At 37.6% G+C, this 24,896-nt stretch overlaps 1 protein-coding gene across 2 annotated transcripts in view; it reads right to left on the bottom strand.

Annotated features, from left to right (window-relative positions):
• Positions 1-24,896, bottom strand: part of CCDC148 (coiled-coil domain containing 148) — a 255,078-nt gene that overhangs the window by 82,902 nt on the left and 147,280 nt on the right. For both annotated transcript variants that reach the window (XM_047871442.1, XM_047871443.1), the window contains one exon: positions 9,674-9,814. In XM_047871442.1, coding sequence (XP_047727398.1) covers positions 9,674-9,814 — 141 coding nt within the window. The remainder of the gene's footprint in view (positions 1-9,673; positions 9,815-24,896) is intronic.

The following is a 24,896-nucleotide window of genomic DNA, read 5'->3' as shown; positions in this document are numbered from 1 at the left end:
GCCCTTCTCTCAACTCAAATACCACTGGGCCACACAGCTCTCAGGTGTTTTCACCAGTCCTTCTGGGCAGATGAGGCTGGAAGACACTTTCCATAGTAGGTAGGGCTATGTCTCAGCACCCTTGCCTGAATGTGAGAAGGAGGGGATACTCCAGGCAGCGCTCAAATGCCCAAACAGACCCTCTAGTTCTGACTGTCCAGTAGTTACCCTCAGACTTGTCTATAAATTAATCCCCATGTCTGTGCATAGCCCAGGAAGCTCCATGCTCTGTACTGGCTTTGCTCTGGGGGCTATCAGCTCTTTCCACCCACCTCTCAGTGCCACTGGACCACGCAGCTTCCAGAAGTTGTTATAATCCCATCTGGTCAAATGGGACTAGGAGACACTTTCCACAGGGTGAGGCTGTGACTCAGCACCCTGACTGGGCATAAACAGACCAGGCTCTAGGACTGGCAAAACTCCTTATTTGAGGATCCAAATTAGACAGATCTGCACCCCCAGTTTGGTATTGCAGATGAGTAAAACTGCTGGTTGGGATTACAACGTGGACACTGCAGATATGAACTCAGTCTGCCAAGACCTGTGTGCTGGTTGCTGCAAGCCCATCCCCCCTCCACACACACACACACCTTCTCCATCACAGATGCCTAGTGGCTGGGCCCCTGATGATTCCCTGCAATCCGTGTTGTATGAGATCAGAGGAAGGGCTCCCACAAAATGACCCACAATGCTGGGAGAGGCTGGTTGTCTCCCCCTGGCCTTTTTCCAAAAGACAAACTGGAGGCTCAAGGGAGACCTGTGTGGTGCTGCACTGTCATAGGGGGAGAGGCAATGCAGTGTCAATGTGTAGCCTCTTCTCTTAACCTTCTAATGCAGTCTGTCATGGTTTCTGGTGCAAGGGGCTGTTTCAGCCTCACCCCCATGTTCTAGGATTCTCCCAGTGCTGTCTTGTTCTGGAATAGAAGTCAGTTGTTCCTTTTCTGAGAGGGAATGAAGTCAGGAACAAACTAGGTCACCATCCTGGTGACATCACCTAGAAATTTTCACTTTTAAAAGACAGTTGACACTAGAAAATTGAGGTTCTTAGACTACCATCCTATCTTTATGCCACCTGTTGATTCATACTGAGAGTTGACTCTATATTCAGTCTCATATTAGAATGTTAGAATCCATTAATTAATAAGCTTACATTAATGTTCATTTCTAAATTTTAATAACAAAATAAGGAATGTTATGAATATTTTTAAATTATATAATCCTTGACTTCTTTTGGAAAATTAAACCTCCCATATTACATTACTTTCTTTACTTAAACAATATTATTCAGAGGACTAATATTAGGGTGGAGGGAGGGGAAAGTGGGTGATGGGCATTGAGGAGGGCACCTGTTGGGATGAGCACTGGGTGTTGTATGGAAACAAATTTGACAATAAATTTCATATAAAAAAAAACAGAGGACTAATATTAAAATTTCAGAAAATAAACTCTGACCCCCAGTTTATTTGGAGTCATTTTTACATAAAATATAACTATCTTCTCCTTTTAATTATAATATCCTAATAGTTAATTTACTCATTAGGTTTGATAGTTCCCATGTTCATCAGATTCCAAAATAAAAGAAACAATAATTAAAAGACAAACACCCCCTCAAACTTTTACTGAAACTTCACACTTCTAGGAGTTAGTAATTGAGAGAACCACAAAACCGAGGATGGGAAGTAATTCAACAGATTGGGACTCAACCAGCTGGGGATAGTTTGGCTTTAGTGGCAGGTGGTTCCTTTGAAAAGTAGATGTTTGCAGTGAGAGATTTAGGTGGGTGTAGTTACAGCAGAGATAAAACTGGAGTTCAGAGAATTTCAAAGACATATTTCCAAGGTCCAAGGCATCAGTGAGTTTTTATATTTCATAGTCTCCATTTTATGAAAATGTAAAGAGTGCTGTAAGCCCATTTTAAATCAACTGAATGTCATTGAATTACTATGTTGCCGAATGCTGTGGGTTTTTTTTTTTTTGTATGTTCACAACTCAGTCAGTCCTCAGTGACATATTACATAAATTTACAATATTTATAGCTTAAGTCATTTTAGTCTAAGTGGGATCCATTTAGATCACAATCTCTCTCTCACACACACACACCACTCCTTTCATCAAGGTTGAGAAGGAGCAGCATGAGACAAAAGGACCTGGAAGAAACAGAGGGTCTAGACTACAAGGTGCCATCTCAGAGGTGTCTCTGTCAGGGGATGTTTTCCAGGCAGTGCTCTGATCTTAAAGGTCCTTTTTTCCACTACCTAAATCATCAAAATCTATATCCCCCTCCCTCAGCAATAGCAGAGCATTCACTGGAAATGAAAGATAATCAGTCACAGGCATTTGAAGGAAATTGCATAGAACAGTTCTGTATCATGCAGTATGCAAACGTATACGGGAGCAATTAAAGACCCAAACACAAAGAAAAATTAATGGATAGTTGATGAACCTTACTAGAGTCAGTCAGGGCAAAAAGTTCATATGCGAAGGCCTGGACCTTGATCAACTGGAGCAAAACTAATAAGTTTCATTGGCATAAGAGGATGCACACTAGGAAGCATTCAGAGTAGCATGGGCCATCACATGAGGATAGATGCCCACAGTATGGTTTGATGATACAGGACCAGGAAATAATAGAAGAGGAGATCTAGGCATGAATGAGGGCAAAGGCACTGTCCTGATCTCCTTCAGCTATCACTAACCACTGAGAGAGACAGGAAAGTCACACTATAATTGTGTGTGTGTGGGGGGGGTACACAAATATACCCATTTGTAAATACTGTGTATATATGCATATATATTTAATTTACTATATGTAGTCATGCTTAATTTAACTAATTGTAAACTATATAGTTCACTCCATTTTGAATTTTTTATTTTGTTCTATTAGCCCTTTTGTTACACTCATTAAGTTTGGAGCTAAAATAAACCCTTCTTTGTTAGTAGTAAAAGCTTCTACTGACCTAACCAAGAATCACATATTATCTTTGTGGTGGAGCAGGTAAACACATCCCTTTAAAAAGATACCAGAAAAGGGGCAATTTCTGTTTGAGTGGGGCATCTTATAATTGCATGAGGGACTGGGTATAATGTGTGTCATATTAAAGATGCTTGGTACATACTTATTGAATAAATGAATAAATAAATGGATGAATGATTGTCCTATTGGACCTTTAGTGGCCCCTTTGAGTTTATACACAATCTTACTCTGTCTCAGTCCAAGCTGGAAGTGTTTCTGATAAAATTTTCTCAAGAAACAAGTGAGCTTTTGCAGATTTTATGGGAATTTACTCCATTAGACAAAAGCCACACACTGACAGGTCTTTTCAAGATAATCCTTTCTCTTCCTTGGTTTTCCCTTGAGGTGGCTGAGAGAAATTGCCCTTAAACTTCCCAGAGGCTCTCTAGTTTGAGAAGATCTATGAGAAACACCCTTAATCTCTTGGAAGGGTCTTTTATATGACTGAATACTCTGTCCCTGTGATCTTTTCGAGGTTATCACAAAGGGTTGTGTATTCATACTTTCAGCCTTTTCTCTATGGCATGATGACAGCAATAATCTCTGAACTCTAGAGTCTTTTGCCATTTAGATAGGTTGAGAATTTCCCAAACCATCAAATCTCTCCTTTTTACTATAAGAAGCAAAAAAACCCAGGTCACATCTTCAACACTTCGGAAATCTTCTTAGTTCATCACCTATGAAGTTCATTACTCAGGAAAGTTTTCTAACTAACTGCAGCACAGAATTGATTCCTGCCACCACATAACAGTGATCCTCCTTTCTCCAGCTTTCAATAGTATGCTCATCGCTTCCTTCTGAGACTCACCAGCCACATCTTTAACATTCACATTTCTGCTAAGTCAGTTCAAGGCATTCCTGTCTTTTTTTCTGTCATGTTCTTCAAAATTCTTCCTGCTTCCTCCCACTTGCCAACTCCAAAGCTACTTTCACATTTTTAGGTATTTGTTATAGCAACAATTCACTTCTAAATACCAAAAACTGTACTAGTTTTCTTAAATTGTTGTGTAACAAATAACCACCAATTTTGCAGCTTAAAACAACACTCACTTATGAGCTCAGACTCCTATAAGTCAGAAGTCCAGTATGTTGTGGCTGGGCTCTCTGCCCATGACATCCCAAGACTGAAATCAAGGTGTGGACAAAACTGAGTTTTCATCTGGGAGCTTTAAAGAAAAATATTTTCTTGCTTGCTTGCTTGCTTTTTTTTTTTTTTAATTTTTTTAATGTTTATTTTTTGAGAGAGAGAGACAGACAGAGCATGAGCATGGGAGGGGCAGAGAGAGAGGGAGACACAGAATCTGAAGCAGTCTCTAGGCCCTGAGCTGTCAGTACAGGGCCCGACACAGAGCTTGAACCCACAAACTGGGAGATCATGACCTGAGCCGAAGTCAGACAAGTAACCGACTAAGCCACCCAGGCGCCCCAATGTTTTTGTTTTTTGAGAGAGAGAGAAAGAGTGAGAGAGCACGTGTGTGAGTGGGGGATAGGCAGAGAGAAGAAGGGGAGAGAGAGAATCCCAAACAGAATCTGCACTGTCAGCATGTAGCCTAATGCAGGGCTCCAACTCACAAACCATGAGATAATGCCTGAGCCAAAATTAAGAGTCTGACACTTAACCGACTGAACCACCTAGGAGACCCGAGAAAAATATGCTTTCAAGCTCATTCTTGTTTTTGGCAGAATTCAGTTCCTTATAGCTGTAGGACTATAGGTTACAGGTTCCCATTTCCCTTCTGGCTGTCAGCCAGGGCCACTCTTGGCTCCTAGAGTCCACCCACATTCCTTGCCATGTGACCCCCTCAATCTTCAAGCCAAAATGCTGAGTCATGTCCTTTTCATGCTTCAAATCTCTGCCGACCCCTCTTGTGACCAAAGAAAACTCTGTACTTTCAAACTCTGATCTCCATCCAGGTCATTTTCCTTTCTCAAGGTTGTGCCATATAATATAACCTAACCTGCAGCATTTATTGTCCTGGTGATTAGGATATGTATTCCAGGAGGGCAGGAAATCTCTGGGACCATCTTAGGAGCCTGCCTGTCACAGGCCCATTGGCCATTATCCATTGCCCCCTTTATATCCCAACAATCCTGAAGAAGTAGATTTTATAGTCTGGGAATTATTATTATTTTTTTATCATTCTTCTGTGTCTACCTTCCCCCCACCCCCCGCCACTCGTAGCTCTTTAGATCAGCATATTATTAGATTAAGAAACACTGGGAAAGAGATTTCATGATAAATTGTTCTCATACGAACCCACAGACTCCCACACTGAGAGAATAGCCTTGATCTGAATTGAGAAGGTACTCTGGATTCCCTCCTAAGCACAGAGCTTCTCGAATCTTCTGAGAAGCAGTGTTCTAGCCCTCTAGCCTACATTCTGTTTATGATAGCCTACCTTCTTTTATTTTAGAACTGTTTCTCCTCTTCCCTGGTTACCTGGGATGAATATAATTCTGAGTATTTGCTACATTACCTGAGGACAAGGGAGACCACCTACATGCCAAGCGTTTATGGAAGGCTGAGTCTATCGATATTTACTGATATGATGTCACTTGAGGCTACAAGATCACAAAATGATAGCTTCCTCCCCAGAAACATCTCTGAGGTAAGGCAGAAGGTCACAGGGCTGGTGGACCATGGCTGGTGAAGTTATTCTGACTTCCATTATCATGCTCCATCCCTCAGCTCTACAATGTGGGGAGCTTCAATGATAGATTAGGAACTGGTCACACTGGGAGAGAATTGTGACATGCTAGACTAAGGAAGGACTAGGTCTCCTTTTTATGTGAGCCTTGGTTGAAATCTCTGTTTTGAGAGTGAGGCTGAAACTATCCTTGCTTTGATCCCATAGAACACCAGGCACCAGGCAGCAACAAAACATCTTAAAATGCTGTGATGCAGAGTAGTTTTTATGTTCTCCAAGCCACCCAAAGAGCCACGTCTAGTGAAAGGGGAGCACTGGGACCAATATTACATATCGGGCGCTTTAAGGTTCACCTAGCACAGTAATTTTGTTTCTTACAATAGCTCCTAGGGATAGTTTATGGAAAGACTTTATCTTTTGATTTTATCATGACAATAATTTTAAAAGTGAAGAGATGCTTCTGAAATATTACCATTATCACCTAACAGCCTATGACTCAAAACTTTCCTTGAGTCTTGGGATAAAACTATGAAAACTGTGAATGTTATGTTCAACTCGAGTTTTAAAGCACAGATTTAAAGATCAGTTTGAAAAGAACTGGGCACCTACCATGGTAAACTTTGGCATTGGATACAAATTAAAATGTTACTCCACAAAAAGACAGTATCATAAAAAAAAAAAAAGACAGTATCATTCTCTAACAGACAAATTGCTGAGAAGAAAAATTAGGAGAATTCTCTGTTCTTCAGAATCCTCACATGGGGTTTTATACATGGAGTTGTTTCTCTATCTCTGCTGCTGTTCACTTATGAGAAGAGAAATCCAGGCAGGAAAGATGGTGGATGGAGAAAAACAGAGCACCAGCTAACAAAGCAGTCAGCTTCAAGCCAGGGGAGCTTCTGACTTGAGAAACTATAGGAGGGTTTCTGCCAAACTGCTGTTAAACACCAAAGAACTAAAATTTGTCTCCAGCATATAAAACAGTTAGAACAAAGAGAGTCTGGATTTGTAGTATATATAAAGGCAGCCAGAACTTTGGTCAGTATGTCTGAGTTGACATAGAAATCTCCTTTCCCAGAAATTGTGGTTTATATACACAATGGAATACTATGTGGCAATGAGAAAGAATGAAATATGGCCTTTTGTAGCAACGTGGATGGAACTGGAGAGTGTGATGCTAAGTGAAATAAGCCATACAGAGAAAGACAGATACCATATGGTTCCACTCTTATGTGGATCTTGAGAAACTTAACAGAAACCCATGGGGGAGGGGAAGAAAAAAAAAAGAGGTTAGAGTGGGAGAGAGCCAAAGCATAAGAGACTGTTAAACACTGAGAACAAACTGAGGGTTGATGGGGGGTGGGAGGGAGGGGAGGGTGGGTGATGGGTATTGAGGAGGGCACCTTTTGGGATAAGCACTGGGTGTTGTATGGAAACCAATTTGACAATAAATTTCATATATTGAAAAAAAAAAAGTAATCTCCTTTCCCAGTTTAGGGGCTCAGTTGGTTCCTCTGGGTGGCTCAGTCGGTTAAGCGTCCGACTTGAGCTCAGGTCATAATCTCGCAGCTCACGAGTTTGAGGCCCGGGTCTGGCTCTGTGCTGACAGCTCAGAGCCTGGAGCCTGCTTTGGCTTCTGTGTCTGCCTCTCTCTGCCACTGCCCCACTTGTGCTCTATCTCTCTCAGAAATAAATTAAAACATTAAAAAAAATTTTTTAAATAAATCTCCTTTCCCAGTTTAAACACAGAAATTTGGGGCAAGCTATAACACAAAGACACACAATGCCCCAGTGCTGAAGATAAAGACGGAACATAAAGTCAGAGCAGTAAGAGGGAGCCAAAGCCAAGGGGCCCTTGGGCAGAACTGAGCCTGAAACAGGCCTGAGGAGCTAGTGGTTGGGTGTTTAATATTAGGTGTGGGATTTATATACAGGAGCTGGAACCATGCCACTTAAAAAAGAGCAAGAAGTCCTGTAGAACTTGTCCAAACACCAAATGGGACTGAGACACACCAGGACCACTCCCCAGAAGTGACAAAGGAGCTGACTTTCTGCTTGGGACCAGAGCAGGGAAGGGGTCAGCAGCAGAACCCAGGCTGGTGCTGTGCATGAGTGCTAAGTCAGCAGCCACTCCAACCTCACAGAATTGGTCCCAAATCTCACAGTTAATATATGCACTGGTCCTGAGCCAGTAAAATGCATAGGGCCCTGAGCAGAAGCATAAACTGTGTAGAGATGTTCTCACTACCAGGTCATGGTTCATAAAGGAAAACACAGTTCACAAAGAGTAACAGTTTAGGGGCATCTGGATGGCTCAGTCTGTTGAGTGTCTGACTCTTGTTTTTGGGTCAGGTCATGATCCTGGGGCATGGGATCAAGCCATGCAAGAGATTCCATGCTGAGTTTGGAGCCTGCTTACTATTCTCTCTCTTTCTATCTCTTGCTATCTCTCTCAAAAAATAAAAAAGAAAATAAAATATATTTTAAAGAAAGTTTAATAACTTTGATTCCTTGATCACTTTAAATTTCCATGAACCTACAGACACTACAGACCAAATGTAAAGGCAGATGTCCAATGAAAGAAAATAAATTTGCAACCTATATAACAAACGGAAAGCAATAATATCCAGAGTTTATAAAGAACTTCTACAGATTAATAAAGAAAAATAGACAAGTAGATAAAAAGTACTAATAAGCAATTCCCAAAGGAAGAAAATCACCCAATAAACATGAGGAAATTTTCAATCTCACAAGTGATCAGGAGAATCCAGTTGAAGACACCAAGATAGTGTTTACATTCATCACATTGGCAAAAGTCAAAAAGAAAATTTATAATACCTTATAAAGAAAAAAGCATATAAAACTGAAAGCATAGAAATCCTAATTCTCCTCCTCAGTGTACTGTAGAGAAAGCTGTGCATATGTGCCCCAGTTGATGTGACAAGTGACTGCTTCAGCACAGGTGCAAGAACAAAACTTTAGAAATGTAAATGTCAACCACTAACAGAAGGGATAAACGGTAGCCTCGTTCTATAATGAAATATCATGTAGCAGTAGAAAGGGGTGAACTAAGTCTCTGCCTATTAACATGGCTATATCTCAAAAATGTAGAGTTAAATAAAGAAGTACATGCTGCAAAATGATACAGTAAGAGAGTATTCATGAAAAGAAAATGTAAAAGTCACAAACTATGTATTAAAAGATGTTAAAAGCAATAGATGGCTTGGAAAGATAGAAATAAAATTTATGATCGAGACTGACTTTGGGGAGGTCCTGAGTAAATCCTGAGTAAACTCAGTGCTAGGTGATGAGTACTAATGTGATTATTTTTATCAGTTTTTGAGGTGTAAACACACAAAAATATCTAAATAAATACCCCAAATATATTTTTTAAATCCTGCCTCAAATACACTCTTTTTCTTCCACAGATTGTCGGCAATCGTTTTAAAGCTGTTAATAAGTGTTGTGATTAGTATTTTGAAAACTGGGAAGCAAATGTTTTCTCAAAAGTAGAGTCATGAATTTATGTTAGTAAATGAAAAACAAACAATATAACAAATAATAAAACAAGAAGTAAATTCTTTAAAGGGCCTTTTGTATTGCATGAGTTGCTCTGACCCTAGTACAACGTATTTTATCAGCAAAGACACCTTTGACCGTCAGTTGCTGCACTGCAAACAAAATGCTCTCCCACGTATCCCTAGTTAGTACAAGACTCAGCAGTCACAAACCCTGTCTTGTCTTTACCTATAGCATTACTTCTAATCACAATTTCTTGTGCTCATGCAGGTCAGTAAAGCGGATTCCCCTCCATGTCCAATGAACCTCTGAAACTTAAATGAACTGAAGATTAGAATCTCATGAATCTAAGAACTACCTATGATGATTCTATGCCAAACACCAAGATCACTCAAAGCTCAATCAGGCAATTAAACATTCATTCGCACATTCACAACAATAGCAGATTACATACTTTCTTTTTCTTCTCTGCTCTTTGAAACAATTCCTTCTTCTTCCATAGCTTCTCTCTCTCCTCCTCCTTTTCTCTTCTTCTGGCAGAAATTTCCATTTCCAGTCTTGCTACTTCTTCCTGGTGGGCTCGCCACTGAAGAACCTGAAATGAATAGAAATTCATTCCAATAGCTATACTCAGTCAAGTGATTTCACAGATCACAATGAGACTAGGTTCTATATCAAGCAGGTGTCAAAGTTTTTCCAAATACTCATTAAAATTCTGTGTGCACATGAGTGTGTGATATGTGCATGATGTATGTGAAATGTGTGTGTGTGTGTGTGTGTGTGTGTGTGTGTGTGTGTGTATGCATGTATGTTAAAAAGAGAGAGTAACTGGGGCGCCTGGGTGGCGCAGTCGGTTGGGCGTCCGACTTCAGCCAGGTCACGATCTCGCGGTCCGGGAGTTCGAGCCCCACGTCGGGCTCTGGGCTGATGGCTCGGAGCCTGGAGCCTGTTTCCCATTCTGTGTCTCCCTCTCTCTCTGCCCCTCCCCCGTTCATGCTCTGTCTCTCTCTGTCCCAAAAATAAATAAACGTTGAAAAAAAAATTAAAAAAAAAAAAAAAAAGAGAGAGTAACTTTAAAATCATCTCATTTCAGAGATTTTTCACTTGGATTCATGGAGTGAGATCCCAAAGAGTCTGTGAATTGATTTCAAATAATCTATGAATTCTCATAAGTAGTATGTAAAAATTTCTGTGTTTTTGCACAGGTATGTTTTTCTGGAACAACGGTTCCAGTTTCTGGTCAACAGTTTTCAAAAATTCTGAAATGATCTTAAGATCCTAAAAAGTTTAAGAACCACTAATATATTTCATCCTTTTTATTTCGTATGTGAGGGAAATGAGCCTGAATGAAGATGAAAAAAAAAATGTCTAAGACGTTTAAAAGAACTTTCTGGGTACTGGTAGGTGTTATTGGTAGAAGTGTAATTGGTATAACACTTCTAAAGGACCCGAGGCGATATGTAAATATGTATCACAATATAAAATATACATAACCTTTGACCCACAATCCCATTTAGGGGAAGCTATTCAAAGAAGACAGTCAATTGAATAAGTGCACAAAAATGTATCCATAGGAATGTTCACTGCAGTGCTGCTTACACAGAAAAATTAGAAAGAGTCTAAATGTCTGGCAACAGGTGGTGGCTTAAATTAATTATGGCATTTTCATATAATGACTGCTATTGAAAAAGAATATTATATACCTTTATTCATTGACATAGAAAATATCTACAACATATTATTAGATGCAAAAAATTAGGTGCAAAACCACATTAATAGTATGATGTCCTTAATATAAAATATCATCTATGCATCTATCCATAGAAAAAGTTTTGGAAGGAGATTTATCAAAGTAATAATACTAGTTATCTCTGAATAGCATCATTTCAAGAAATTTTAAAAATTTATTCTTTAAGCCTTTCTGTACTGTGTGACATTTTCACAACAAATATGTTATCTTTGTAGGCAGCAAACCAATGAAACTAACACAATAGAAACAAACATTTACACTTTCCATGCACACTAAGAAAGCTGAGAAATCAGAGAAAAGGGAGATGGAGATGTGTGCAGAATTCTTTTTAGAAAAGGAAGAAACTAGCGTTACCAATTTAATACCTCATGTCTTATATTTGATATAAGCATGACTCATTATGGTAATACATAAAATGAGAATGGAATATATAAAATACAAGGAATTAAAGTGACTAATAGTTAAGCTCTCTTCTCACTTTCAATATTCAAAGTCTGTTTTCTAAAAATATACTTCCCCTATTTATCAGAATAACCAAGGAAATTCAGACTCTTGTTTCTCAGACACACCTAGGTTTCCCAATCTGCTGCTTATCCTGGCCATTATATTTATCTTCTTTGGAAGCCCATTCCTAGAATAAGATCATCATGCTTTCTGTCCTGATCTGCTTCCAAACCATTCCTTCTGCAAACCATCTTCCATCTGTAACATACTGTATTAAAGTCATGCGTTTTGTCAAGTGTTGCTAGTGATGGTGGCATATCATGTGGACCCTGCTGACCATCTCTTCTTGATGACAGCTCTTTCCTGGCCCACAACTTTGTTCTCTCTACTTCTCCACCAATGAATACTATTCTTTTCTTTTCCTGCTCTCTTTGTCCACCTTCCACCCCCAATTCTACTGTTATCCTTTCTCTTTGACCTCAGCTCAGCCTCTCTATGCTCATGTGTGTCTCCTACAAGTTAACCTATCACTTCTGTGCATATGACTAAAATGTACAATTTAAGCTTTGCCTTTTTGTCTGCAATCCCATCCTAACAAATGCTTAAGGCCTTTACTTTTTGCATGTGCACCCAAAATACAATATTTTCAAAATTAAATTCAACATCTTTAACATTGCCACAGTCTCACACCAAGCCCTGTGCACCTATCTCTTCTTTCAAACATCCGGGATTGTTCTGTGGAACCACAAGCATCTGTGTAGTTTGTATTTTTTTTATTATTGTGTACACCTATCAAAATGACTAATTCTTTACATTTTATATCTGACTTGGGTGATCTTATATTTCTTTCTCTTTTTTATTTGTTAAAATTTACATCCAAATTAGCATATAGTGCAACAATGATTTCAGGAGTAGATTCATTTGTGCCCCTTACCCATTTAGCCCATCCCCCTTCCCACAGCCCCTCCAGTAACCCTCAGTTTGTTCTCCATATTTGAGTTTCTTCTGTTTTGTCCCCTCCCTGTTTTTATATTATTTTTGTTTCCCTTCCCTTATGTTCATCTGTTTTCTCTCTTAAAGTCCTCATATGAGTGAAGTCCTATGATTTTTGTCTTTCTCTGACTAATTTCACTTAGCATAATACCCTCCAGTTCCATCCACGTAGTTTCAAATGGCAAGATTTCATTCTTTTTGATTGCCGAGTAGTACTCCATTGTATATATATATACCACATCTTCTTTATCCATTCATCCATCGATGGACATTTGGGCTCTTTCCATACTTTGGCTATTGTTGATAGTGCTACTATAGACATGGGGGTGCATGTGTCCCTTCGAAACAGCACACCTGTATCCCATGGATAAATGCCTAGTAGTGCAATTGCTGGGTCGTAGGGTAGTTCTATTTTTAGTTTTTTGAGGAACCTCCATACTGTTTTCCAGAGTGGCTACACCAGCTTGCATTCCCATTATATTTCTTTGTTTTTAAGTTGTTTTTTTTTTAATTTATTTGATACAGAGACAGAGTGAGTGGGAGAAGAGCAGAGAGAGAGAGAGAGAGAGGTAGAACCCAAAGGAGGCTCTGCACTCTCAGTGTAGAGCCTGATGCGGGGCTCAAACTCATGACTTGTGAGCTCATTTCCTGAGCCAAAATCAAGAGTTGGACACTTAACCAACTGAACCACCCAGGCGCCCCCAATCTTACATTTCTTAAGATCAGATGGGTTTTACTTATGACAAATCAATTTCTAACGTATTGAATTTCCCTTGACCACTTTGCTGTAGTTTCCTAGTTCACCCAAAGTCTACCTGCCAAATGTATTCAGAAAAATACCAGAGTTCATGGGGTGATGCCAATTTATCCAAATAAGACCTTAGTAATTTAGTTTTCTTACTCACAATCAATGTCCCATTTTAACTTAAAGTGTAATCTCTACACAGATTCTTTCCTGTGCCTTCTCATATGTGGCCATTCTTGTTCTTAGCCTCATGGCATAGTCCAAACTATTCTCCCACCTGGAACACCCTCAGTCTCCCCCTATTTCCTAGGATGCTCCTTGGCCCAATACATGTCCTGCATCTTTCATGAAACATTTTTCAACCCATGGTCATTTCCCTTTTCTTACTTCACTTACCAAACCATAGCTGTTCTCTAATCATTTTGAGCATGTTTAATTTTTATTTATAGCAAGTTCCATGATACCTATGTATTTTGTTTTCCTCTTACACTTTCTAGCAGAGTGCTAGCACATCATAGGTGCTCAATAATTACCTTCTATTTAATTTACCAAAATAAAATGTTTTTCAAAAAGCCTAATAAATGGAGAAGAAATAAAAATATTAGAATAGATCATTTTGTAACACTTGATGAAATAATAAATCCTTGTTTATGATCATCAGTGGCTAATAAACACATTAATAGCAGGTGGGAAACTTTATAATGGCTAGCAACAACTGAACACACTGAACAATCTTAATGTCACAGAGAAACAAGCTGATATCTTGGCCTCCTGATGGAAATATGCAATATTGCCATGAAGTATTCTTGCCAAGAAATAAAAATGAATATCAAATATCTAGACCTATTTATCAAGATATAGGAAATTCAGACAGTGGAGAAACATGCAATCAACAAAATTGAAATTTGAAAAACTTTAAAGGACTTTCGGGGCATGTGAGTGGTTCATTCAGTTAAGTGTCCAACTTCGGTTCAGGTCATGATCTCTCAGTTTGTGAGTTTGAGCCCCACATGGGGCTCTGTGAAGGCATCTCAGAGCCTGGAGCCTACCTCAGATTCTGTCTCCCTCTCTGCCCCTCCCCCGCTCATGCTCTGTCTCTCTCTTTCTCAAAAACAAACATTAAAAAATTTAAAAAAAAAAAGATTTAAGAAACATCAATCAAATGCAATATGTAGATTATATTTGGTTTTGATTTGAATAAACTAAATATAAAAATAAATTACAAAGCAAAAATATTTCTATATTGGTTACTTGATGCTATTAGGAAATATTGTTAGTGTTTTTAGATATGATTATAATATAGTTATGTTTTTTTTAAAGAGTGTTTTTAATTTTAGGGATAGATACTGAAATACTAACAGATGAAATGGGGATTTGCTCACTAGGGCCCAGTGGTCATGGGAGAGTGGGTAAGGATATAGATGAGACAAATTTGACTAGTGAGTTGATAACCGTTGGAACTGAGTGATAATACACTTGTGTGTGTTTAAATTTTTCCACACTAAAAATTCTGTATGAATAAATAAATAGTAAATAAATAAACCATAAAATATCATGTATGTCCAAAGAGTTTCATATAATAAAATGCTGTAGCCTCAAAGTTCTCAGACAGTAGAAAGGGAGATTTGAGACACACTGAACTAATGAAAAGAAAAATGGCATACATTTAGCCTTTCTGAATACTAAAATTGCTTTTATAAATTTCAGTAAAAGAAGTTTGGGTTCTAGAAGTACTCTTCTCACCTTTTGATTTAAAATAACTTAAGGGAATTATCATTAAATAATGTTGTTAATGATGTTTCTCCTGTTCTCCAGAGAAGAAAAGACTATGGTAGTTTTTTATTTTTTTAATTTTTTAACTGGTTAAGTTTATATTAAATCCACATAAGTAAAAACCATATCATGAGAGGCTATGGTAGATTTTTAAGTGGGAAAACACACTAAAGAATCCTGAAACAAATACAGGTTTAGTAACCAAAAGCCAATGGGTTCAGTTGTCAGGCAATACATGTATATATAAAACTCTGGGGAAAAGACTCTCGAGCAAGTCAGCAACAGCCTTTAGAAACTAAATTGCTTCCATTTAATATTGGAATCATGAGAATGGTCAGGGACCTGTAGAGGTTTGCTTGAAATCAATAACTCACAATATTATCTGTAATTATAACCATACCTAAAAAAAAGGTAAAGAAGAAAGGAGAGAAAGTTGTGGAAGGTAGCATTATATCCTAAGTAGCTGGGGTTGTGAGATCTTGATGACAAACAGGCTCTGCATCAGTCGGTGTCCAGGCAGTAGGACGAACAGGGCTTTTTGGAATGCACAATGGACATGGTAAAGAATTTGGTGAAAAGGGTACCATTGAAAACAAAATCCTTATCCAATGGATCCCCAGAGGCAGCCAAGGGATGTGGATGGCTCCCATGTGGAGAGAATGACAACCAATTATGGTATTTTCGAGATGCCCAAGAATAAGGAAACAGGCAGGTGGGCAAAAGAATCAATATTACCACAATAAGCTAAAGTATAGAAGATTCTTTAGTGAACAGTGAGCAAAAGGAAGAATGACCCAGGAGAACATTTTAGTGGTTTTATTTTAAAGGGTTTGTTAATTATATAGCTTTAAACAGAGCATGTGAACATAACTGTGCAACAATAATCACCATGAAAGAACATTACCTCAGTGGCAGGCAGGAGCCTGTTATAAGGAAAGCATTATTTAGATTATTAACTACAGCACATTTTTCCAGGTCTTTAGTTAATACTTCAATATTCCTGCCAAAGGTACAATCTGAATGAAACCTTAACCCAACAAAGAACAAATGAAGTTTAAAATACATTCATCTATTGCAAATAATAAATTAAGGGTTTAAAATGAAAATGGTTGGTAGCATTACATGTATCCCTTGCTCTTAATGTAAAAGTAAAATGGTTGAAGTGAAATTAATAAACACACATATTCTCAGAGTAAATAAAGTACTAGAAAAGCAAAAAATGAAGCCCATCAAAACGTCAAAGGTAGTAATGGAAATTAACATCAAGATAACAATATTAACACAATTTTGCAACAAAGTTGAGTGCTTTGAAAAAATTACAAGTGGCAATGTGGTATAAAGGACATGAGTATTGAAATGTTGGTCAGAACACCTGCTTTTTTGTCTTATCTCTGCACTAACCAACAATTTTGTTAGTTTGAGCAAATGGCTAACTCATTTTTCTTATGTGTTAAAAGGGAGGACTGGATCAGGTGACTTCTACAATTTCTTTAAGTCATATTATCCTGATTCTATTTTATTTATATTTTCCTTAAATGGAGACATCACGATATATGACATGCTCTGTAATTTTCCTCTGCAAGCAAAATGAATTGCAATGAGGAATATCAGTATTTTATAAGCCTGTTAAATAATAATAGACAATTAAAATTAATATAGAATTCTCTCATATTCATGGAAACTGTGTCATGTGTGTTGCCTTATACAGGAAAAGTTCTGTCTGACCACTACCTATAACCGGCAATAATAAAATATTAAAAACTGCCATTTATGAGGGCTTATTGTGTGCCAGGCTGTCTTTATAAAAGCATTGAACACAAGATATGATGTGATCTTTGAGACAAGCAAGTTATCATCTTCACAATCCATCTGGCTAACTTCCACTTACTCTTATGCATGTCTAAGGTCAGATATTGTTTGCTCCAGGAAGCCTTCCCTAACTCACCATGTCCAAAGTTAGGTCCCTCTTCTCTACTTCCCTAGCACCTTGTCCCTCCCTTTTATTACAACATGCATTAAATCATTTATCTGTACTTCCCACTTGGCTACAAACTTCTTAAGGGCAGGAACCAAATTTGTCTTATTCATAAACTCTACACAGAGCTTATCATGGTATCTGGTACTTAATAAGGGTTCAAGAAATACTTGGGATATGCACGGGTAATGCTCGGAGGTTATACCTGGAAGTTAGACTAACATTTCCCCTTCCTCCCACTGGACTTGTCTTTAGAAAAAAAAAAAGTAACCCCCCACCACCATAATGCTACCATTTTCTGACTCCCCCACACCAGACTCTTGATCCTTGATTTCCCCAGTCCTACTTGTTTCCATGCCTCCTAATCTCCTCCTCTGCTTGTCTGACAGAGAAAATATCCAGGAAACCTTGCCAGGATTTTCAACAGCTTCTAGCAATATTAGAGGACATTGTGCAAAAATGTGGCAAGCAAATCCCCTTCTCTTTTTCCTCAATGCTCCTATAAGTTTGTAGATTCAGTTCACCTGAGTAAACTTCAAATTTTCATTTTATTAAATCTTAAACACTCTGATAGTTCCATTAAATTCTTTCCAATTGTCCCACTATTTTTCGATATTACCTAAGCTTTTTAATCTCATGTGTTCCATTTGTGTTTAAACTTTACTCATGAAGTAAGGACCTGTGATTTTGCATATGTTATTAACGCTTTCTATTCTCTCCTTGGCATTTTCACTTAGCAAAAAGACTTGGTTATTCCTCTTGGTTTCACAATTGTCCCTTGGTTTCTTGGGTGACATCATAAGTCCATTTTTTATCACCTCCCTTGAATAACCACTTTCCATTTTCTGTGGCTTTTTATTAGTCTTTCTCAGAATCTCAAAGATTATTCTCTATTATCATGACTGTTTCATGTCCTTTACTTTTCAAAGAAAGTTTTGCAAACTTTCATTTAATAGGATCCTGCAGAGTCTTAACTTTACTGTAAAACAAGACATGTAGATAAAGAAAAAAACTAAATGTCATAAGCAGAAAACAATCAACAGATATTTTTTCATAAGGCACAAAAATCTACAAGCTTCTCAATTTTGTGTGTGAAGCTGACAAAGCCAAATTGTATAATATTGTCAGAAAATGGGGCTAACAGTCAGGAAATCACTTGCCTGCTGGCTACGAGATCCAGGGGAAATCACTTCCTATTTTTGGACCTCAAATCCTCTTTGGAAAAGGAAAAGGACTAGATCACTTTTTTGAACAGAGGCCCATAACTCATTAGTAGATAATAAAATCAATTTTGTGAATGGGAACTAGTGTTATGAAAGAAAATAGAACAGAAAATATCAGAGTGCATCTCATGTCATTATAGTAATGCTGTTTCAAGAAATTTTTGTTTCCTCTGTGTGTGTGTGTGTGTGTGTGTGTGTGTGTGTGTGTGTGATGTGATGTAAAATACATTTCTCATTTTACTTCGAGAAGCTTGAAAAATACAGCAGGAAGTTCTCTATAATTCCTTCCAATGCTAAAATTCTATGACTCTGTGATGTGAAGACTAAAACTATTGTATTGTCATCAGTAAGCCACAGTCCTTATTCCTTCCGCAATAAACCCAGAAGCATGGGACAGATGAGAGAACCCAGGTTTTGTGACCATAAACCAGAGCTTGAGTCTTACCTCTGTAAATGATTAATGGTATTCTCTGGGGTACACTGCTTAACTACCTAGAACTACAAGCTAATGTAAAATAGGATAACGGTGATGCACACTTTACAGGATTGCTGTGCAAACACCATCAATCTGCACAACCCAAAAACTCAAGCATCATTCCAACAATGCTTATCCCTGACATTCCATATGTAATCCATTACCAAGTACCTCTGACTATCTCTTAGACCCATTCACTTCTCTCTATCTTCACAGCCCCCATCCTAATGCTACAAGGATGCATCTGGCTTCTACTCTTATTTCATTCCATGACCATAGCCCCATCTTACTGCCTACACTTTCAATGCTTTCCACTGCTTCCAACTATAGGCCACAAGGCCTCCAGGATTTGGCCCTGTCTATGTCTGCAGCCCCAGGTCATAACCCCATAGCAAGCATAGACTCAACCTCTGCACTCCAGGAGCACGTGACAATCTTACAAATTCCCGAAGAGAGCACATTTTCTTCAGCTGTGTGGATATTGCATATGCTATTTCCTTTGTTTGGAATGCTCTTCTCTTCCTCCTTGCCTCCCCCATACCTTTCCCTACTCAGTACTTACTTAGTTCAAATTTCAGCTCCTATGCGGTCAGTAAAGCCTTATGCACCCATCCTACATGAGGTGAAGCCCCCAGCTACATGCTCTTGTAACAGCTTACTTTGCCTTCAAGATACTTACCACAGTTTAAAATATGACATTCAGTCCATCAACTGATGAATGGATAAAGAAATTGTGGTTTATATACACAATGGAATATTACGTGGCAATGAGAAAAAATGAAATATGGCCTTTTGTAGCAACGTGGATGGAACTGGAGAGTGTGATGCTAAGTGAAATAAGCCATACAGAGAAAGACAGATACCATATGGTTTCACTCTTATGTGGATCCTGAGAAACTTAACAGGATCCCATGGGGGAGGGGAAGGAAAATTAAAAAAAAAAAAGAGGTTAGAGTGCGAGAGCCAAAGCATAAGAGACTGTTAAAAACTGAGAACAAACTGAGGGTTGATGGGGGGTGGGAGGGAGGAGAGGGTGGGTGATGGGTATTGAGGAGGGCACCTTTTGGGATGAGCACTGGGTGTTGTATGGAAACCAATTTGTCAATAAATTTCATTAAAAAAATAATAATAATAAATAAATAAATAAATAAATAAATAAATAAAATATGACATTCAGTCTTGTAATTACATGACCACTATCTGCTTCTCAAGCAGACTGTGATCTCCACAAGGACAGGGACTATCTAGCTCACCAGATTAGCTCACCATTACATCCCCAGTGCCTTACACACCACCTGACACCCTAATAAATGTGCAATGAATAAGTTTGGATGAATAAATGAGATAAGAAGGTATATGTGCTACACAAATGTTAACTATATTCTTGGATTTCTACAATTGCTTTCCAGTTGACTTTCCTGACTTCATGCTACTTTAATTCAACCCATTCTGTATACATTTGTCTATTGGATTATTTGTCACATAAATTTGCTCCCCTGTTCAAGATTCTAATATTAGGGGCTTTGCACAGGCTACCATTTCAAGTGGCTTCTATACCTACTTATTTGGACACCACCTTATTCAAAAGGAGGATTCAATCTTTAAAGGCATATTTGGACTTGAACCCACACATCTGACCTTATTTCCTATTACTTCCCAGAGCAGACAAGACAGACTTTCTTCCTCTTCTGCCTCTTCCTCTCCTCCCTGCTCTTACATATTCATGCTTATCTTTATCCCAGGCATTTGCCTAGAAAGCCTTCACTCCTGTTATCTGCCCTTCAGGGTAATTCAGGGCCCTGTCTAATGATTTCACCCAACATTTGCCATCCCAATTCTGATCTATATTCATGAATGGTGTCTAATATAGACACTATCCAGTCACTCTCAAGACTGTCTTGCTGTATTTTCATTTTACTTACCATTATATAAAATCCTAAGAATTTTCATTACAAGGAGAATTTTTTTTCTTTTCTTTTATTGTTAGATACATTTAGGTACATTATAGATTACGAGATGATGGATATTAACTAAACATGTTGTGGTTATCATTTCATAATATATGCATACCAAATCATCACGCTGTATGCCTTAAAGATATAGTGATACACCAGTTATTTCTCAAAACTGAAAAAAAAATCATATCATTCATCAATTAATTTATTTTCTTGTCTGTGTTTCTCACTAAACTTTTAGCTCCATGATAACAGGGACTTGGCCTTATGTACTGCTCTAACCCACTCCTCAAACAGTGCCTCACCCAAAGTAGGTGCTCTATGAATATTTCTTGGGTGAATGAATGAGTGTCCAAGACTGAGATTAGAAATTGTTTACTTGCTTAGGCTGTAAACCTAAGATGCAGATACCTACTATCAAGCATGTCACTTCTGGGATTCCATAATTAGAGTAGGAAACTTTAGGCTGACCACTTCCTTATACACATCATACTTCCTTCCACTTATCCTCTCTTTCTCTCTGCTCTCTGCCCTTTTGTTAACAAGATAGGCTGAAATCATTAAGGTATCACACAGCTGGTAGGATCTGAGCTCAACTTTGAACTATTTCACATGAAAGAAGGAGGATTAGACTGTAAGAGAACAGAATACTTCAGAACACATGAAGACTCTACTTTAGGGTATATATTCTGGGAATGAAGGTCTTCAGAAAGGTTAGACTTATATATGTGCATAGCTATGTTCTCTTGGTGGATAAGGAGTACTGACTTATTCTCCTTTTTATCTCCCATAGAAATTATCTCAGTGTCTGGAACACAGTGAATGTTTATTATGTGTGTGTTAAACATATTTAGTACTTTATTGTCTTTTATAAAAAGGTTTTCTTTATAAAACTTCCAGATGAAAACATAGGGGATAAGCTCTTACTTATCTATCTTGATTTTTTTGACATAAAAGCAAGGGCAAAAAAAAAAAAGCAAAAATAAATAAGTGACACTACATCAAACTAAAAAACTTCTGCACAGCAAAGGAAACCATCAACAAAACAAAATGGCAATCTATCAAATGGGAGAAAATATTTGTAAATTATATGTCTGATAAGAGGTTAATGTCCAAAATATATAAAGAACTCAAGCAACTCAGTAGGAGAACAAAACAATCCAGTTGGCAGAGGATCTGAATAGATTCTTTTATCAAAGAAGGCATACAAATGGCAAACACGTACATGAAAAACTGCTCAACATCACTAATCATCAGAGACATGCAAATCAAAACCACAATGAGATCTCACTTCACACCTTTCAGAACAGCTATCATCAAAAAGTCAAAAAATAACAAGTGCTGGCAAGGATGCAGAGAAAAGGGGAATGTAAATTTGTGTAGCCACTATGAAAACAGTATAAAAAATTAAAATAGAAATACCATATGATCCAGCAATTCTATTTCCAGGTATTTATTTGAAGGAAGTAAACCCACTATTTTTAAAAGATATCTGCAACCCCATGTTTATTGCCAAACCTTGGGAAAAATTTAATTGTCCATCAATGGATGAATGGATAAAGAAAATATGTCTTATACACATTATGTGTGTGTGTGTGTGTGTGTGTGTGTTTATTAAGCCATAAAAGAGAACAAAAGACCTTGAGGGCATTATGCTAAGAGAAATAAGTCAGAGGAAGACAAATACTGTATGATCTTATTTATATGTGGAATCTAAAACAAACAAAATGCACTCATAGATACAAAGAACAGATTGGTGGTTGCTAGAGACAGAGAGGTTGAGGGTGGATAAAACAGGTGAAGGGAGTCCAAAGGCACAAAGTGCCAATGATAAGATAAATAAATCCTGGGGAGGTAATATGCAGAATGGTGACTATGGTTAACTATAGTGTGTATTTGAAATTACTGAGAGAGTAAATCTTAAGTGTTAAATAATAATTATATGTGGCAATGGATGTTAACTAAAATAATTGTAGTAATCACTTCATGTAATATATACATATTTCAAATCATTATATTGTACACCTGAAACTAATACAATGTTATATGTCAATTATATCTCATTTTTTAAGAAAAGAAAAAAAATGGTCTTGTTTATTAACCGTTTCACATGCATATCCCACACCCCAACTAGATTATGTACCGCTTATATTCTGAGGTCAAGTTTTATGCAGTTTTTGTAACCCATAAAATCCACTACAATGCAAACTCATAGAAGGTATCCTATGAAACACGTTATAAAGATATCTGTGATTTTACAAACATCCTATAAGAAAGTTGAGGCAACTTTCTGCTGAGCAGAAATAATAGCAATTTTGTATCAGAGATTTTCCATAAAGCCACCAACCCCAGAATGACTTCTGTTTTTATTCTGCAATTCTGAGCTATCTTACCTTGGGCTATAGTTAAAAATAAAATACAAATAAAATTTGCCTAACAAGGCATTTGCTTAATTAATGCGAGTGAAAGGGATTACCGACAAGAGAAGGAGTTATCTAGAATCCTTCCCTGTATTTAGGGTGGTATGATATCTAGAGAGGGAAAGTGGAAGGTGTGTATTATATAATGTAAATAAGCATTAGTAAACTATTCTAAAATGCACAAGTTTACACTAGCATAGCCATACACCTCACAGCTCTGATATTTCCCTTAGAGTTATCATTTTAATTAACAGAGCCTCAAGAGAAATGCTCATAGGCCAGTAAACAATGGAACAGGTTTGTTTGGGGTTTTTTATGAGAATAAGATAATTTTGGAGCTATGAGATGGGGACCACTGCTGAGAACAAAAATTAAGGAAAATGATTATAGACTATGATAAAAGTGATTACAGTTTATGGATTTCCTAATTGTTAGGACTCAAACAGGAAGCCTTCAATGAGAACATTGTTTTCCCCCATCAGCTCAGTTCTTTATAGATATAGCGCAGAATCAACAACAGATAATTTACAGAACTTGGCAGTACTTTTAATCTCTTCACAGAAACTCATTATATCTTACCTATATGGGCACTAAGAAGAGAAGTCAAGCAGAGATCACAAAAAGATTAAATGGGAAAAATCATAAAAGAAAGTGACTTCCATTATCATCAGCAGAACCCCCTTCACTTAGGATGTTATTCGGCAATAAATATTTCAAACTAGATATAGTGCATATTGATATATGTGTATTGCCTGAATGCCTTCCTGCAGAAAGTACAGTCAGAACATATCAATGAAAAAAAAAAAAGCAATATCTTCTTATGGGGAAAAAAAGGGGGGTTGAGGAAGACAAAAGTTAAAATGCAAAATTAAGGTGGCATTGTATCTGTGCACAAGGACCTCACCCAGATTATCCTCCAGAATGTTAATGGAAGTTACAGACAATAATTCCTCAAGCATTCACAAGATGATAAATCCTGTCTTGAACTTTTTCCAAATAGATACTAAGGAAGAAGCAGGATGCTATGCTGATACTACAATATGTTCATGGAAATGGGAAATCTTATTCCTTTTCATAAAGTCTTAGTAAGTCTCTGAAATGAATGTTCTGAGCAGATAAACACTAGAACAATATGTATTATTTTGAATTCATTTATTTTATGTTCAAAATTTAACCAGTTTTACTTCTAAATGACGACTTCACTGAAGCTCACTTATATATTCCTCTACCTTCCCCAAACTTCTAATTACTTATTCTGCATATGTTGCTCAGAGAAATAGCTATGACCCCTTACATAAAATTCTACACTACTCAGCCAAAGAGACAAGTCTGTCCTAATCCATAAAAACATATTAAATAGAACATATAAAGCATGATGGTGTGAATCTAATTGCCACTTAAGCTGTGAGATTTAGAAATTTGAATTTGGTCTTTCAAGTCTATGTTCTGCTGCAAATTTCCTGCTTACAGATAATTATTCCCAGCTAGAAAAATGATCCTATCTGTCACAACAGAGCTAATGCTACTGACCAGTAATTCTGTACATCATCATTTGCAAATGTTATGGGGATTTTTTACAATTATTTTTTCAGATGTTTATTTGTTTAATTTGAGAGAGTACAAGTGGGGGAGGGGCAGAGAGGGAGAGAGGGAGAGAGAGAATCCCAAGTAGGTTCCATGCTGTCAGTGCAGAGCCCGACTCGAGGCTGTATCTCACAACAGTGAGATCATGACCTGAGCTGAAATCAGGAGTCAGATGCTTAACCAACTGAGCCAACAAGGTGTCTCAGATTTTTTACACTTAGAAGAACTTTGTCTTTTCATAGGAGTCAGAAAAGTTATGGCAATCCAGGTTTCTCGTATGTGTTAATCCTCTATGTCATACACATTCCATGAATCACACAGGAAGAGGATCTAGTGCTTG

Source organism: Prionailurus viverrinus, chromosome C1 (assembly GCF_022837055.1).
Source record: "Prionailurus viverrinus isolate Anna chromosome C1, UM_Priviv_1.0, whole genome shotgun sequence".
NCBI classification, from domain to species: domain Eukaryota; kingdom Metazoa; phylum Chordata; class Mammalia; order Carnivora; family Felidae; genus Prionailurus; species Prionailurus viverrinus.
Note: the sequence above shows the minus strand (reverse complement) of the source record. Positions and strands in the feature narration are given on the sequence as shown.